General features: G+C 34.4%; 1 protein-coding gene across 3 annotated transcripts in view; it reads right to left on the bottom strand.

Moving 5' to 3' along the window:
• USP24 (ubiquitin specific peptidase 24) overlaps positions 1-17,943 on the bottom strand; it is a 128,408-nt gene that overhangs the window by 76,616 nt on the left and 33,849 nt on the right. For all 3 annotated transcript variants that reach the window (XM_081055781.1, XM_081055780.1, XM_081055779.1), the window contains exons 4-16: positions 16,282-16,425; positions 15,455-15,577; positions 14,403-14,438; positions 13,967-14,032; positions 10,256-10,321; positions 7,991-8,065; positions 7,241-7,399; positions 5,827-5,941; positions 5,528-5,631; positions 4,577-4,684; positions 4,270-4,365; positions 4,013-4,174; positions 3,767-3,814 (exon numbers count right to left, since the gene is read on the bottom strand). In XM_081055781.1, coding sequence (XP_080911907.1) covers positions 3,767-3,814; positions 4,013-4,174; positions 4,270-4,365; positions 4,577-4,684; positions 5,528-5,631; positions 5,827-5,941; positions 7,241-7,399; positions 7,991-8,065; positions 10,256-10,321; positions 13,967-14,032; positions 14,403-14,438; positions 15,455-15,577; positions 16,282-16,425 — 1,302 coding nt within the window. The remainder of the gene's footprint in view (positions 1-3,766; positions 3,815-4,012; positions 4,175-4,269; positions 4,366-4,576; positions 4,685-5,527; positions 5,632-5,826; positions 5,942-7,240; positions 7,400-7,990; positions 8,066-10,255; positions 10,322-13,966; positions 14,033-14,402; positions 14,439-15,454; positions 15,578-16,281; positions 16,426-17,943) is intronic.

Here is a 17,943-nt window from a genome sequence, read left to right as displayed (position 1 = left end):
TTCAAAGAGGTCAAAAACACTATTATCGATAATGAAAAGCAGTGTGCCACAGTGAAGCTGTACATACTGGTCAAAAGGAAACTGAGACTGAAACTCTAAATGTGAATCTAAACAAATGAATGATAAAAGTAAAACGTAGTTTCTTTTTCACTTCTTTATAAACTTATTAAATTTGTGATGCAGGTGGCAATCACTAGCATCTTAGAATCAGAGAAATAAGGTATTAAAGGCCAACTATTTGAGAGACCAGCTAGAATATTTCTGCTAAAATATAAATTACAAAATGATGGGGATTAAAACGCAAAGGCTTAAGTCTAAAACTGATACCTTCCAAAAGGATTACAAAACTTAGGATGTAAATATAAGCCCTTTAGCAAAGAATTGGGTATACCAAAAAGTATCATTATGACCAAGTAAGTCAATTATAGTTAGAATATTTTTATTTAACACTCAAAGTTATACTTTGAAGGTAGCTCACTATCAAATAAAATTAAAAGAAAAAACATAAAATTGGAATTTGAAAAGTACTTCTGATATGGCCTTTCTGAAGTTTAGGAAACAGGACAGATATCACTGATTCTATCATTATCTATGACATTATGTTGCTAAGTTACAAGAAAAATTTCAATTACTCTTCTCCACTCACAAAAGGGGCAAAAGATGATGGTGAACAATTGAAATGAACGTATCTGATAATGTCGAATAATGGAGCCCAGGTTTCATAAATAGGAGTTAAATGTTATGCTCACACTCGCCTTTTAACATTGAAGCCTTAGAGGTCAACTGGTTTGGCCTGCAAATCTACGCCTAAATTCCTCTCACTCATTGTTGTTAAGTGACTAGTTAGTACCCTAGTATTTCCGGCAATGCGGAAATCAGCAGGCAGTGCATTCTATTTCAGACTGTCCTCACTACAGTTCATTTGATTTGTCATACTGAAACTTGCCTTCCCGTAACTTCTTAGGAGACAAAAAGTAAGCTGAATGAACCTTCTCTATAACAATCCTCTCAGCATCTGAAGAAAGCTTTCAAATTCTTTCATGAGTTCTCAATTCTCAAAGCTGAACATCCCCCCTTGCTCATCTGTCTTGTTTTTCCACAACTAGCCATTTATCTAGAATCAAAGTAAACATTTTTTTATGGGAGAACATTTTTTAAAAAGTATTTCTTCCTGTGCTAACCATATCACTGTGAGACTGTACTGAGGACATCTTGCTACTTTTACTTTCAGTTACGTGTTTTGGCAAATGGAGGTCACTCAACTATGGGCAAGTCACGATTTTAGTATCCTCGTAGAGTGAAGGGGAAGAAGTAACAGGAAGGGAATAACATTTACTGAAAGGCTGCCAGGCACTGAGCTAGGAGGCCTTAAGGTAATGACTTAAGGAATATGCAAACACCACTAATGGAGTGAAAATCATTGTTTTGAGTTTAGCAATTTTTTTTTTTTTTTGATGAGTACATTTAAACTTTTTAATTGAAGGAAAAAAGTGAAATAAGACGGAGAGGGTTGGGGTAGACAGTGGAAGGTATAAAGGAAGCAAAGAAAGAGGATCGAGGAAGCCAAGGGTATCCTGGTGGAATCTACAGTAATAAAGGTTAAGAAATAAAGGTCAGAATTTTGGAACACAACAGTGGAACTTGGGAATTGTAAGAGTGTCCAAAGCAGAGGGGAAGGGAATCAGTTGGGGGAAGAAAGGCAGCTGAGGGTGGGAGGGGAGTCAGAGGTGGGTGATCTTGTCTTACCCTTTGCTTAGTTTCTGTGTAGCCTGGCAGGGAGACATAATCCCCAGTCAGCCCACCTTGCTGCCTGGCAGGAAAGGGCATAGCACAGAAAAACACCTTTAGTGGCAGTATATAATTCACCTCCCTGCCTGGAGTCATGTCCAGGGAGCTTCGATCTTCCCACTGCCCCCCTTCACTCATGTGTTCTTTAAAAGAGTATCTGTGAAAGCACTCAGTCAGCTGAAAAGTGCTATGTAAATGCAAGACACTATTATTTGGGATGAAATAATGATACAACGGAATTTCTTTACTGGGAGCAGTGGGAAATAAAAAAGGAAGAATATTCCTTCAAGACTCACAAAATGACTCCAAACTTCTCCCTGTTACTTTCTGGGTCTTGTTATAAAACGACAGACATGAATGAAGCGACTGCAAAGAGAAGCAATAAAGATGAAGTGATGCTATGGCTCGAAGAGCTAAGTGATGCTTAGCTGTAACAAGGAGGGAGCAGAGGCCGGGGAGGGTTTTCTGGCTTCAAAGGCCATTTCCTCAGAGGGAGGAAAAAGTCTCTTCAGCTTTGATTTTCATGTCTATAAAGAAACGTATCTGTTAATAAGAAGAAAAGACCATTTTTCTATAGATACCACCTTCCTCTTACTATTACTATTGAAGGATCTAAACTTCTTAAATAACTTGGGATGAGTTTCAATCATAAAAACAGAGGCTGCTAAATTATCTGAATTGCTGAGCTGAAAAAACTGGAAAAATTCAAATTGCATCTGAGCAGAAAGAGAGTAATGTTGCTGATTTAAAGGAGTAATTCTAATTCTTCATAACCTGAGCACAACCAGCTTCAGTTCATGAACAACTTTTAAAATCTCTAAAGCTAGATAACATGAAGAAAATTCACTCGATCAAATTTCAATGTCACAAATATAAAACACCGAGTTCTTAAATGCCCCCGACTAAACTTACGGCCAAACATAGCATAAGAAAATGAAAGCCCACTGAATCACCAAAGCCTCTTAACAAGAGCTGACAGTCTCTGACTACACCAACGACAATCAGTAGTAGTCAAGATCTTTAAAGAAATACTTCTTAGTGAAAGCCAAGAAAAATGATTTACCAATGAAAGCACGAAGCCACTAGGCTATTTACCAAAACCTTTAATGTTAATAGTAATAGGCTATCCCCCTGGCTGCTAGGCTTTATGTTTGGTCTGAGCAACCCGAGGGCCTACGTAGGAGGACACTGCTGCTCTGATGAGGGCTGCTGCCACGATGGGCTCGCATTCCAGAGAGCAGCCATTTGACTGGCCATCTCAGGGGACAGAACTGACATTTAAGGACTGGAGAACAGGATAGCGGTAATCATCAGTGCTTACTCTGCTAACCGCCCTTTCAAAAGACAGCCCAGAAGTCCACTGCCACCTGGAGGCCAAAGCCCTGAAGGGTAGGACTTGCACACAGCCAGTGCCTCTGACAGTCACTACCCAAGCCTACCTTCTAAAACTGAGCCCCAGCAGCGGGCACTCACTCAATAGCTGTCTGAGGAATTACGTTAGGAAACCATCTGAGTCAAGCACCTGAGAAACCACTATGGCCAGCACTGAATAAACCTCCTTCTTCATTTCTCTCTGTCTCTCTTTTTATTCTATGAATGTTCCTCCATTTCTCCCTTACAGGAGAAAAATGGGCATGATATTATTGTTCAGAATCCATTGTAACTTAGTAAAGTTATGCATGCTTTGGAATTTATTTCAAAGAGAAAGACTAAATTGAAGGTCTTATAATTTTATGAAAATAATATAGTAAAACTACTCTTTGAATGTGACTCTGGATTTTTTTCCCCTTTTCAGAGTCAATAACTCCCCAAGCTTTAAATAATAAAGCATAGGTCATAAATATTTAAACAGCAGTTCGTATCTGCACATTGCTCTAAGAAGCACTAAAACGTGTCATCTTAAAATTATGATGCAACTTATTAAAAGGAATTATTAAGTTAGTATACCTTTTAGTTGGTTCCATCTGCAAATGCTTACCTTGAATCCATCCTTCTTGTTTTTTTCCAACCCTGACCATTCTCCAGGCTGAAAATTAATTTTAAGAGAAATGTAAGTGACTCGGTAAAAGCAGTACTTAAAATTTCCCACTCTTGGACTCTAAGGTAAGAGCTTCCAGATAAGATATTTAGTTTAAATGACATTAATAGGGGAGGAAAATTATTTGGCTCTAATTTCTCAGTACTATTGCTCTGACAACAAACTCAGACAAAAGACAAAACCAACCCTTTTAATATCTTCTATGCATTTGATGATGTAGCTCCTCTTGATTGCTTCTTTCACGGCATACGCGTCACTAAGGATTGTCAGGTGTTCATCCAAGGCTTGCTGAATAAGGCTACTGGGCAGCGTTGGAAGATGAGCCAGTTCCCAGAGTACATCTAACACCTACAATAATACCACTTATGATGAGCCAGCCAATACGCAAGCAAAACTGCTTTAAGTATTTGCAGCTAGAAAAATTCATGTTTTGATTCTCCTGCCTTTCCAGAAGTGGTCTCAAAGCGAGCTTCCCGGCCTATTCGTCCAATCAGGCTCAGTAGCTTCTGTCTTACTCTATCGCTCTCAGTTTCCCAGCTCTGTAGAACAGAAAAGACAAGACACAAGAGTAGCTGTACTATCCATTTTTTAGAAACTGGAAAAATATGCAAAAGCTTTAAACTTGAGCGAAAAAAGTTTAACACAGTAAGAAGAGTGCACTTAAACACTACTAATTTAGAGAGGGGGAGATCTCAAACTAAACTTATTTTAGAAAAACTTAAGAGTAAGCATGTTTGACTGAACACGTACCTTCTGAATGAGAACAAACAAATGATTAAGCTGATCTGAATTAAATTTGACAGCTGCTGCAGCAATAATGGTATGAATGTTCTCGATCACGGTAGATGATTGTCCGGACTAAAAAAGGAGACATTAGGTAAAAGTCTTAGAACTTGGAAAAAGGTAAGTCTTCTCCTTGACAATACACAGAAGCAAAAGCAAAACAGTAACAAAGATAAACTGATTCTAGTCTAATTAGATATACTGCACTGGAACTCCAAGAAGAGGTCTGAATTAGAGATACAATTCTGAGAGTCAGGAGCACCCAAATGCAGTCAAAGCCAAAGGAGTGGATGAAACTGACTAATGAAAGATTATCTAATGAAAAGAAGGTAAAGATTATGGCTTGAAAAAACCTCATATTTACAAGGTAGAAGAGAGTAAGTTAGTAAAGTAGACTTAAGAAGAAATGCCAGAGAGGTAGGAGGAAATCTAGTAGAATGGACTATTAACAAAGTGAAGGAAAAAGAAAATGAAAGGTATAATCTATTCTGTCATAGCTGCTGAGAGCCCTAGTAATATGAGATCTGTAAACTCAGTTAAGTATTACTATCATCTTCATTTAATAGAATAAAATGGGGAAAACATATTAATAAAAATTGAAAAGCAATGCACTGGAAAGAACATTGGACTGATAAACAAAAGACATAACTGTTTCTAGCTCTGCCACTAACGGCTTATATAGCCCACAATAAGGCTTTTCATTTTTAAACCTGAAAAATGAGAAGACTAGACTAGATCAGTTGTTTTATACCATTTCACACAATCTTAAGAGAAACTCTAAACTGTAAAACAGATTTGAGTAAAGCTGCCTGGTTAAAAGAAGACAGAAGTTCCATTTCCCTGCTCATCCACCACTCTCCTTCCTTTCCTTATGACAAAAATATCAGAAAAAGGCAAAAATAATTCTAATCAACTTACCTGTATCTTCCAAATTTTAGTGAGCTCATCTAAAGACAATTTACTGCCCAAGAGTTCAATAATTCCCTTTATGCGATCACAGTATTGTGCTTGGTCTATGTTGCCTAAGAGAAGACACACCAGAGAGACAGGCAGATACAGTGAACACTGACTTTCTAAATATGATTCTAGTAATTCAAAGCAATATTAACTTTCTATACGATTATTTAAAGGCTAATACTGTCAAAGCAACAATTTTATACTTTTTTATATAAAATACATTATTTATGTTAGGTAATATTTTTTTTAAAGCAACTTACCTTCCAGTGCGATTGACAGAACTGAATTTTCAACTAGCCAATCTAACAATCTGTCTGTATCTATAGCATTCTTCACAGATTTGGATAAAGTGCTGTCTTCTATTAGTTTGGTTACCTAAAAAGACAGGATTAGTGTGACTGAATCTAATGCAAATACGGATAATCAAAATCTCTCTCTGTCTCTCTCTCTCGCTCTCTCTCTCTCTCTATTTATATATATATAGTAACACTACAAAAGTCACTGAATGAATATATACATATATTCATTCAGATATATTCATATATATATATATCATGAATATATATATATATATATATATATATATATTCATTCAGTGACTTTGTAGTGTTACAATATGATCTGATAATTAGCCAAAAATGTATCAAAGGACAGTTATTAGAAGTCAATAAACTATTTATTCATGATGTCTCTTGTTAAAAAATATGAAGCCATTCTTACAGCTCACATTCGCTGGGCCACTGTTGACTGGCTCAGGGATGAGCATCTGACCCAAACTTCAATCAAGGCATGTCCTCCAAATTCTATACTTGAGACCAGGGAGAAAGTGTTAGTCCCTCCCTGGGAATAGGAACTATCTATGGCTATAATGTCTACCGTGTGAAAGATGTCACTCTGCCAGTAGAGGGCAAACAAAGCCAACATGCTCAGAAAAGCAGAGATAAAACTTAAAAGAGTCCTGGCAGTGGTCATGTCTCGAATTCTAATTGTTCCTGTTGTCCATATGTGTCCCTGCTGACATGGTTTGGCTAGTCAACCCTTCATTCATGTGAAATAGCCCAGACTTATTCCATTAAATTCCTCTCTTGGCCTAAGATGCTTAAGATTAGTTTCATTTTACTTATAGCCAAAAATCCTGATTAATACAAATCTGAAGGAAAAATAATTGGAATTATGACTGAACTGTATTGGTTCCACCTGTCACTCACCAAAACCAACTATGCTCATATAAAGTTTAGGAAGCTATAGAAAATTATTTCCATCATTCTGTTTAGATTATCACAGTTGTAGTCATTTTGGTTTTGTTCCAACCCCAGTTAGAAGACTGGGTCTAAGTAAACACATATCGGAAATACAATAAAGGAATTGTACCCACAGAGTAAAAAATAAATCTCAAACTGTATATCCCAAGAAATTACATTCTAGGAAATTTCACAAAAGCACTAAATATTTCAGAGAATGAATTTTGATATAATACATATAAAAAAATCACTTGATTAACAGACAATTGTAAACATATATACCATTACATATATAACCATTGGTATCTCTTTTTCATACGATTACAAGAAATTATTCTTTATTTCCCAACATTTTCATATTAATAACCACAAATTTTGGTATAACTTAAAGGGTGTGTGCTTTAAGTCTTCTAGAAATAAATGCAAAACTTACTTCTTTGAGGGAATTCATTTTAGCACTAAAATGTGGTGATTTCAGCATGCGTAGTAGGATGTCGAGTCGAAGGTCGTCCACGACGGTCACCAGATCCGGTTGGAAACGCATGCAAAGTAACTTAATGGCAGACAAGAGCTCGGGGATGCTAACCAATCTCTTTTATTAAACACACACACACACACACACAAACAAACAAAAGAGGAACCATGAAAACATTCTGATCTCAATTCTTACACAGAGGAAACAGAGGACATTTTCAATAACAATGGTCTGGTGGTATCTGATACTCCACATGGTCAATTAACTAAATTTTGCTTCTAAATAAGTTAGCACATAGGTGAGCAAAGGAAACAGAAGGGTCCTATGAGAAATTCAAGGTAGACAAAATAAATCATGTTAAATTTAAATGTTAAAATTGCTCTAAACTTTGGATAAACTTTTAGTTTTGAATTATTTTGAAGCTTTTTCAATGCTTTACAAATTATAATACTATCAAAACCAACATGTTAGTAAAATTCTGAATGATATCAGTGAGAGCCCTATATTCATTCTATTGACTGAGTAACACCAACCTCTGGTGCTTCAGAAGAAGCAATTTTTCAGTTAGAAAATGTAAAATTAATTTGATGTGGGTTGTACGTGACCAGAATCCAAAGAGCAATAGGGTGTGAACCTAGCCCCAAGTCCTGGCTCTCCTTCGATGGACCAACAGGCACTGGGGCCTATCTGGCTGGAGACAGCATTTACCTTGTCTTTAAGGTCCTTTTCCTCCACGCTCCGCACATCCTGAATTGTAGTAAGGATGACCGGGTCTAGCATGGGCTGCCGAAAAAAAGCGCTACAGTTAATAAAAACTGAATCTGTCCCAAAACTAGAGAGGAGATACTTCTTCATTCACATTTCACAAAGAAGAGAGTGCAATATTAAGATCTGAATTCTAGTATCAGAATCACCACTAACTATCCAACACCATCTCAATTCAACCCTTAACTGATTCTGTGCCTCAGCTTCTTTAATAACAGACAGGTGCAATAATTGTCATTACTATCTTCTAGGGGTCATTTTAAAGAGCAACCAAAGACACGTGGACTAACTTTTAAACATTAAGCATGAGTATGTATTATTTTTATAATAAAGTAAATATTTTACATATGATTTTAAAAGACTGAATATAAGCAGACCACAAAAACCACTATATGCACTAATAAAACCATTATATGCACTAATTTTGCTTGCTGACATAGATGAGGCCTACAGACGAGACTCATACTATGCATTGTTCTAGGATGGTAGCATAATCAGATAACCAACTCTAAATAGTATATGAGAAGTAGCCAAATATTAGCTAGATCTAAATGATCACTTCCATACAAGTAAGATAATTTTTAAAACTTATCTGGTGATGAGAAAAGATTAACAATATTTCACTTTCAAACCCAAGAAGACATTAGCAAAGTATTAAAATAATATCAGGCATTAACCAAATAGTATTTCTTCATTTACACTTATGTCAATTGTACAATGAGGACTGAGAGCTGTTAGGGTAAGAGGTTAAGTCACACTGTTCTTGTCAGCCCTGCTTAATTCTCACTGCAACTCTGCGACAGGCATGATTATCATAACCATTATACAGATAGGAAAGCCAAGGCACAGAATTTTTATAAGTCTTCATATAGTAGCAAGTGGCAGAGACAATTGTTAGTTTATGGCAAGTAACATGATGTGAAAATGGTATGAATTCATAGTATGAATTTATTGCTAAATTTAAGACTGGACAGTTTGATATAATTAAAGTAAAGATGAAGTTAAATATACTTTGGTTGGAAATTCACATACTTTTTTAAAGCACATTGTGCTAACATGCAAAACCTGGACTTTCTAAAGAATTTACTATTAATTAGCAGCTGTAATATTTACACTAAATCTCTTTCCATGGAGCAACACATGGGTAGAGAGCATGCGTTCAAAAATGCAATCCTGGCCCTGTTATTAAAAAGCCAATTATCAAATTATTTATTAGTAAATTATTAAAAAGTCAAATAATTTTGCCTTTTTGTGTCTAAGTATTTCAGCTGCACAACTAATGATTATATTTAATGCTTAACGAATTAAAAGAACACTAGATGTTTCTAAAGAGCTTAATATGCTGAATTAAGAAATAAGAGTCATTCTATTTCATTTGAAAATCTTGCAGTACTACTCTGACATTTAAAGAAAGCATTTAACACTTAGAAATAGCAGAACTTTTCAGAACCTACTAAAAAAAATCGTATCTCCCTTGTTAAAATTGCATAAGTAAACAAATCAGGTATTAGAAAGAAGGAACACAGTGCATAGAAAACATTGCCCCCAAAGCACACTATGCTTTAAAAAACAATTTATAGCGATTTAAAAAAATCTCTGAAAGCTATCAGTTTCACATTCTTATTTATAAATAAAATAATAAATGGAAGATATTTCAATATGATTTAGTAAAACTAATTGAAATGGAAAGGAAGCAAGAGAGTGTAGCAGGCCTTAAGCATTACAAAACTAAACACTTATAGCTTGAGTATTCTATAACCTGTTGACTTAAAACATGCAGACACAGGAAATCAGACAAGATATGCTGTTAAGCTGTTATTCAGTAGTGAGAAACTTAGCTAGTAAGCGACCCTAAGGGATTGCTCAACACGGATCTAATTTAATACATAATGGCCCTGAATCCTTAAATAATCCTGTGAAGAGGGTGGGATATATGCAGCCTATTTTATAAAGAAATGAAGAAAAATACATGCTATTCTATACAAATTACATTTGACAAAAATGATAAATTGAAAAGGTAAATAACCTTAAACGATAGCGATCTCCTATGCCTTAAATTATTAATCATTTTTTATTTTTCTTTTGGTAATATTTTCACTAGAAGTTACTCTGGATTAGACATAATTCTGAACAACCTGATAAAAAGATAATACTGTTTGTATGTCTTAGATCCCCTTCTAAAGTAAACGTAAAATGGCCCAATCTTACCTGTACCACTGAGGAATTGAGGTATTCTGCACATACCCCTAAGGGTTGCACCAATGCAGAGACTGCCTGGAAAAAGACAATGAAGGTTAGAAATAAACGTGAGCCGAGTTTCTTCTTTCAACACTAAACAAATCCCTTTTAAAATGTCAGAGAAAATTTTAAATAGTAGTTTGATCAAGTCACAAAAGAATAACTGGACAAACTATATTCTTGGATAAAAAGCTATATAAAGATGTCAATGCTTTAGAATTATTATAAAAATTTAATGTAATTTAACACAATATGCCAATAAAAATTCTTTGGAGGACTGGATGAAATAATTCTAAAGTTCATAGTATAGAATACTAAAAATTTTAATTTGAAAAAGGAGAGAACAGTTGGGGAAAGAGTGAAATGTGCCTTTAACAACAACAACAACATTCAGGACGTGCATGGAAAATATTATAAAAATACATAAAATTATAAAAACACATAAAGAAGGCCCAAATAAATGAGAAAATACCATGTTCTTTAATGAAAAGAAACAGTATTGTAAAAATGTCAATTCTCTACACATTGACCTATAAATTTAACACAATTCCAAACATGATCTCAGTGGGATTTTCTGCACGAGAACCTGACATGTTGACTACATTCAGAAGAGTAAAAACATGAGAATGATTAAGAAAATTTGAGAAAAGAATGATGCTAACCAGAACTACCAATAATTAAAATGAATGAATGACTAGAACTGAAGTCCAGGAACAAATCCTTGTATACCTGGGACGTTGACATATGATAAAGACAACAAATCAAAACAGTAAAGAAAAAATGGATTATTCCTTAGAGGATCTAATAACAATTAGTTATCCATTTGGAAAAAAACAAAATTGGATCTCTATCTTATACAATATATAAACAAATTTAAATAAATTCAAGAACTAAGTTTAAAAAACTATAAAATATAAAATGAGTGTTTTAATAACCTTGAGATGGGGGAACATCCCCCAAGCAAGTTAGGAATCTTTTAAGCTATTAAGGAAAATAATGACTACATAAAATTTTGAAGCTTCTGTGTAGCAAAAGACGTCATCAATAAAAATGAAAAGAGAAGCAAAAGGCTGGGAGAAAAAAATGTACAAACACACAAAATAGGCATGGCTTTGATATGCTTATAAAAAGAATTCCTAAAAAATTACTAAGACAAACAACCCAAAAGAGACCTAAATAGCTAGGTCAATTTACAGAAGAAAAGTAAGTAGCCAATAATCATATGATGAAATACTAAAATTCACAGGAAATCAGAGTAATATTGCAAATTAAATAATAAAACATTTTTTTGGTTCATCATATTGGAAAATTAAAGATTGAAAATATTCAGCACTAATGGGAGTATTAGGAAATGACTGTGTGGGGGTATAGATTGGTCATAGCTTTTTGGAAAGAGATTTAGCACTATCAATTATAATTTAAAAATTTATATAGTCTTTAACCCAGAAATCCTGTGTTCCAGGAATCTATCCTTCAGAAATGGCTGCATATACAAAGACAAATTTATAAGGAACACTCTCTGCAATAGCAAAAACTTAGAAATAATTGAATGCTCATTAATAAATGACTGCATCATGGTACAACATTTGCAGGAACACATTGGAGAGCCATTAAAAAAGCATTGATAGTACTAACCTGGAAAGATATCTATGATATAATGTTAAATGAAAATATGCTCCTTGATTACAATTTAGTCTTAAAGAGAGAAAAAATACACACAGGTATATTTTATATAAATTTAGGAAAAAGACAGAAAGGCTATGCATTAAATAGGTAACCATTCCCTAGGAGGTAGGTATACTTGTGGAGTGGGGTAAGGTGGAGGAAAGGCAACTTTCATTTCTTAGTCTGCATAGATATTTCTTCATTTTTTTTACTTTTATTTTTTTTTTAAGGAGGGCGCATCTCACAGTGGCCAATGCAAGGATCGAACCGGCAACCTTGGTGTTATCAGCACCACGCTCTAACCAACTGAGCCGACTGGCCACTCCTGTAAAGGTACTTTTAACTGACGGATTGTGAATTATGTTTCTTTGCCCAGTATTTTTCAAATACAAAAATATTTAATGTGAATGTAAATGTTAATGTAAAATGAATACATTTACTCGTACTCAGTCTTATAATATGGCCTAAATTTATTCTGGGACGTAGTCATCTTAAGTGGTCAGAAATCAGGTATTTATTGTGAAATTTTTATCATACTTGTTTGCTAAAATTAGAGTCTCAATTTTAGAATATCTTTTCCTATGCCTGAATTTTGTCATCTCCTCAATACAGCCTAAGCAATATAATTCTACAACAACTACAACAAACAACACAGTTTTTCTGAAAAATGGTCTGACCTAAGGGAAAAATCGTGGAGGAATGTTTAACCTCAAGACATTTGATAATGAGAATAAGCCCAGATTCCTATATATCTATCCTTAGACAATTTTCATCCAAGTGGAGTAGAAACTTTGGGCTACTCAGTATTCTTTTAAATATTAACTCTGCAAGACATTAGTGAATATTCTAACCTTTTTAAAAAATGAATTTCTGATATTACCCAATGACCTATACAGCTAGTTCTCGAGAAACAAGTAAGGTGTATAAAATCCTGTATCTGAATAGGTTTTTGTTTTGTTTTGCTTTTTAAATCACTACTTATTATATTCCAGGTCAATAAGGTCATTTCTAACATACTTGATCCATTCAATGGGGATCAAAATGACAGCCTCACTCACAATCTACTTAACGTTCAGGGAAGGTGTAAGGGGCTCCCTAGTCAGTGTCAGTAGAAGTATTTATGATCTCGCAGACATCTGATTTTCAATGATAAACAGTGAGTGGCAAGAAAGGGTCAGTCTATTACCAACCACACCATCAGTCTATCTCTTTGACTGTTATTTCCCTCATGCAAAGAAGGACCAAGGGAGTTACTTGATTAGGCATGGTCCCACAGAAATAACTGCGACTCTGAGCACAATTGTGTCACTTAGGTATATTACTTACCACATCATTTTCTGCTCTAGCACAGTGTGTTACATATGGCAAGTACACAGTAAGTAATTTTTAACTGAATAATTAACTAGAGAACAGAATAAAGTGCTCTCAGTTATAAACAGGTCAGCAGTGAAAAATTAAAGATGAAGTTATTCCCCGAACCATAGGTTAAATTTTTTTGAGAAAATGAAGTTGATATGAAAAGATAATGGTATTGCACCTGAGGGATCATTCTCAGCTCCTGTTATAACCCTCTGTTACCTGTGAATCTCTGTAACACCAAAAGGCTTACTAAACCACCTTCAACTCTTTTATTTGTGCCTAGTACTATGAAATAAATTCTGATTTTAACGAGGCATAAAATTGTTATGTACACAAATACTTGCCACATTTAGCAACTGCCCTTAAATAGCAAGATAATTTCATGTAACCACCACAAATTAAGAGAAAAATACCACATGCAAGGGGAAATTAGTGAGGGGGGAAAAAACAACCCAAATGCCCTGTACTGAAATTTAGTTATTATGATTAACAGTAGTAAACATTTCTGTGGTTATCAGAACCGTGGAGCTGCTTCTGTAAAGATTAACTTATACTTTAACACTTAATTTAATGTGTCCAGATCACGTCCCTTGGGTTACATACCAATCCCCCAAAAAGTGAACGCCTATATCAGGCACATATAATGGTTTATCTTACCCCAAGTTCTATATCTTCTGAATGGAGCTTTGCTTGGATTGCTGCAAATCCACCTAATTCTCCAAACTGAAAAGAAAAAAGATACAAATTCATTTCAAAATGCTATACATTAATAATTTTAGTAAGGAACTAAGGCTAACATTCTACCCTATCAATGTGCTCTATAATACTGATTTTGAGAGTCATAACAAAGATAATTTTAATGCGCCTGTGACACAGTGCAGGAGATGTGCCAAGTCCTAAGATTAATGTTCATGGGTATAAACAGCACGTATAAGAAAGAGGAAGGAACTATAAAACCCATCTCCTTAAGAAAAAATTCTGATTATTCTCTGTAGTTGTCATTTACTTAAAATACCAAACTCTAGAAAATCTCATTAGAAAGTGAATCATACACATATGATTAAACATGACCATATTAATAAAAACTGTATACCTTATTTACCAAATCCACAACCCATCCATGAGGTTCCTATGAGAAAAGAAAATAGAAATTGAGATGGCAATATAAAAATTTCTCCATTAACCCTTATATTTCTTTTATTTTATATAAAAAGTTGGAAAAAAAAGTATTAAAATTTGAAAAATATTTCAAAAGGTTTTCCCCCAAATGTTTCTTAATGTGAATCCTTGACATAACTATATGCAATTTTAGGAGTCTGTAAGTCTGTATCATTGTAACTGCACCTATATTACTTATTACACTGTAATTTTTTGTTTTCATATTTCCCCCATTCTGTAGGAACCATGTTAGGAACCAGGTCTTATTACTCTTTATATTAAGAACAAAGACTTTTTAATTTAATTTATATCTCCAAAACCTAGAATAATGGCAGATACATACTAAATATTCAATAAATGATTGCTGAACTAAACCTCTGCTTCTGCTAAAGCAATGGACACGTTTTCTATCTACTTAAATCGACTTCTTTCAACTCGTTCTCAAAAACCAAACAGTTTGATCAAGGATTATTTAAATTTTGTACTCTTTGTGGGTGTACTGCTATTGGCACATTGTAGGACTTTAAATTAAAAAAAAAATAAAAAGATGCTGGTTCTATGCTTGAAAAAACTAAATTGTTTATGCTTACGGAGTTTAAAAGAAAACTACACATGAGATTAACTACTAGATTATTTCTTCTATGTATGATTAGTCATTTCAAATGATTTCAAATGCTTTAGTCTCTCAAACGTCTCTAACAAACTGGGATACCCATTAAACTGGAGTTCTGATATTTCAATAAACAGAGCAACGATGTCATGCAGTCATTTTCCATTTCACTAAACATTTCAAATCTATAAAATTCTTCATGATGTTAGGTCACAGCTATAGGAAAATCTGCAATATCTAAAAAAAGTTAAGCAATTTCATGAGTCATATGGAATATTTGTCATTTTTCACAGACTGTTTTAATCCTTCCATGTAAATTGTCATTTTTATAGCACAGAAAATTTCTCTATAAAAAGATGAAATAAAACTATGTTTACCTTTTGGAAACTAGATACAGGTGAAATAGCAAACATATTTCCCTCTCCAAACACTTCTGCCCAATTCCTTTGAGACACTTTCATTCTGTTTTTAAAGTGGTATTCATTATCAGGATTGAAAGCCTAGAGATTCAAAGAGAACAGAGAAACATTTTTATCACCTATTTATTACCTCTAACAACACGTATTAGCATTAGAAAAAAGGATAAAAATACAGCTTTGGGCTTCTTCATTAATGGAATCTTTCAAGTATCCCAACAAAGCATATTCTTTAGCTGGTGCAGAGCAAATGACTAAAGTGGTGCTCTTCTGTCCTGTTCAACAATATCTGCTGTGAGGGAAGAAAAGAAGTATAGGACGAGAGATCTACTCAAGGCAAAGTGATGCCAATGTTCAGACATCCTAGAGCTGCCACGGGTAGGGATGGGCAGCAAGGCAGTGAAGACAGACGTCAGGAGGGAAAACATGAACGCGCCTTCTTCATTTGCTACCGTTTCTAGTTAGGGGAAAAGGCCAGAAAGCAAACTGCATGAACACCCTACGTGAAAGTATTTATCACGTAAATGATCAGAGAGACATTAAGGGAAAGCTATTCAATCAGTCTAAGGAGCTGAACAAGCTATTAAAATGAGAAAGGTATTTCTTTAAAACTGAAAACACAGAAGGGCTGCTCTGCTTTTAAAATGAAAAACAGGGATCCTAACAACTAAGTTAATATGTTCAATGATAATATCATTATCACTCACTATTATGTACAAGTCAGAGGACAGTAGGTATTTTAAACAAAACCAAAACACAAAGTACTTCATATTTCAGAGCTACTATACCATTGTAAGCACTCCCAGGAGACCAATGGGAATTGGATCTTGTTTTATTCTCTCTGCAACCAGTTCTATTAACAGCATCAACATATTGTAGATTCCTTCATGAATTTCAGTACCCCACTTGTGAACAGCACTTGATGTCAGGAGCTACAAAAACATAACGGGCAGTTTAGAGTCCAACTTGAAAAGGAAAAACGTCTATAGTTTGTCAGTTCAATCTCAAATAATCAAGAGATTATTACCATAATACTTATTTTTATGCAGATGACTTGCTTTAAACGACCCATAGCTGTAGTCCATTACTTGTTTATGTGTTTCACAGTCAACACTGAGTTTTGTTTCTGAACTTTAATTCCCTTACTTAAAGTTGGTTTGAAAAAAAAATTTTAATTTGCCTCTCTACTTTTCATTATTACTAGGAAAGATTAAGTAGTGTAAAGCAAGTAAGAACCTGAGATCAACTCCTGGTACTACTACTGTTTTCTAGCTGTGTGGCCTTGGGAAACTTTACCTGAGTTCTCAGAGGCTCAGTTCTCCCACCTCTACAGAGGCAAAATTTCTACCAACTTCACAGACATTACAAGTATTAAAAGATATACCAAATATGAAAGTATTTTATAATTAGTAGGGAATTATTTTTAATATATCTTGGCTGTCACCATTAACCAATATTCCTGGAATCTAATAAACAAATACTATATTTCATGGATTCTAACATACACATTCTTCTCATGTTTTTTGTATCTCAGAAACAAGACTGCATCTTCCCACCTGTTGACAGGACTCGGAATCTGAAAACATATCTTAATCTATTTTGCTTATATTTGTCTTTTTGTATGTATAAAAGTAATATTCAATTTTTAAAAATGTTTAAGTACTATTTTAGAATAGTTCTAAGCACTGTAACACTGCTTACTTAGCAGCTATTTTTCTTAAATATAAGCATAAAATGTAAAACAATGGTGCATCTTATACTCAGATAGCACCTTAGGTTCATTAAACAGGAGGGAAAAGGCACATAGATGAATCTAAAATCATCATCATTGGATTTTCCAATCCTCAGTCTTTTAGTCTTTGGGGAAGTCTAATTCAGGAACAACTGCCAGAACAGGGAATGACAAACCAAAGGATTTCACTTAATAAAATAATGGCAAATTGATACGATGGTTTCAGGTTTTTGTAAGGTTTTCCTTCAGAGGGAAAATACTGTGCGATAAAAATTTCATCTTGGTCACATTAAGAAGCTCTTAACAAGAGCAGCCTGAAAGAGCTCAGACTTCTTTAGCTGCAGAGGAAAAACCTCAGTTTCAGATTTTAAAAATACCAATTAGCTGCACTATTTGCTCAAATGAGCAATAATCATAAGGCTGATTTTATATAAACCAATGAGTTAACTATTTTTTGGAGGAGTTTTTTTAGGCTTCCTATACTTAAAAATTAAATTAAAGCAAAATGAAGCAGAGATTAACATTTAAAAAGCTTCACAGTGACTACAAAAAAAAAAAATGTAGGTGGATTAAACACCACTCCCTCTGTTGCCATCTCATCTGTTCAGTTTTTACTTTGAAAATGAAGTTCTGTCTTCCTTCCAGAAAAGGTGGAGAAAGACAGGTAGTACCTGGTGGGGAAGATGCACACACGGTATAATCATAATCTGTATGCATT

This window comes from Rhinolophus hipposideros (genome assembly GCF_964194185.1).
Source record: "Rhinolophus hipposideros genome assembly, chromosome: 8".
In the NCBI taxonomy this organism is placed as follows: Eukaryota; Metazoa; Chordata; class Mammalia; order Chiroptera; family Rhinolophidae; genus Rhinolophus; species Rhinolophus hipposideros.
Note: the sequence above shows the minus strand (reverse complement) of the source record. Positions and strands in the feature narration are given on the sequence as shown.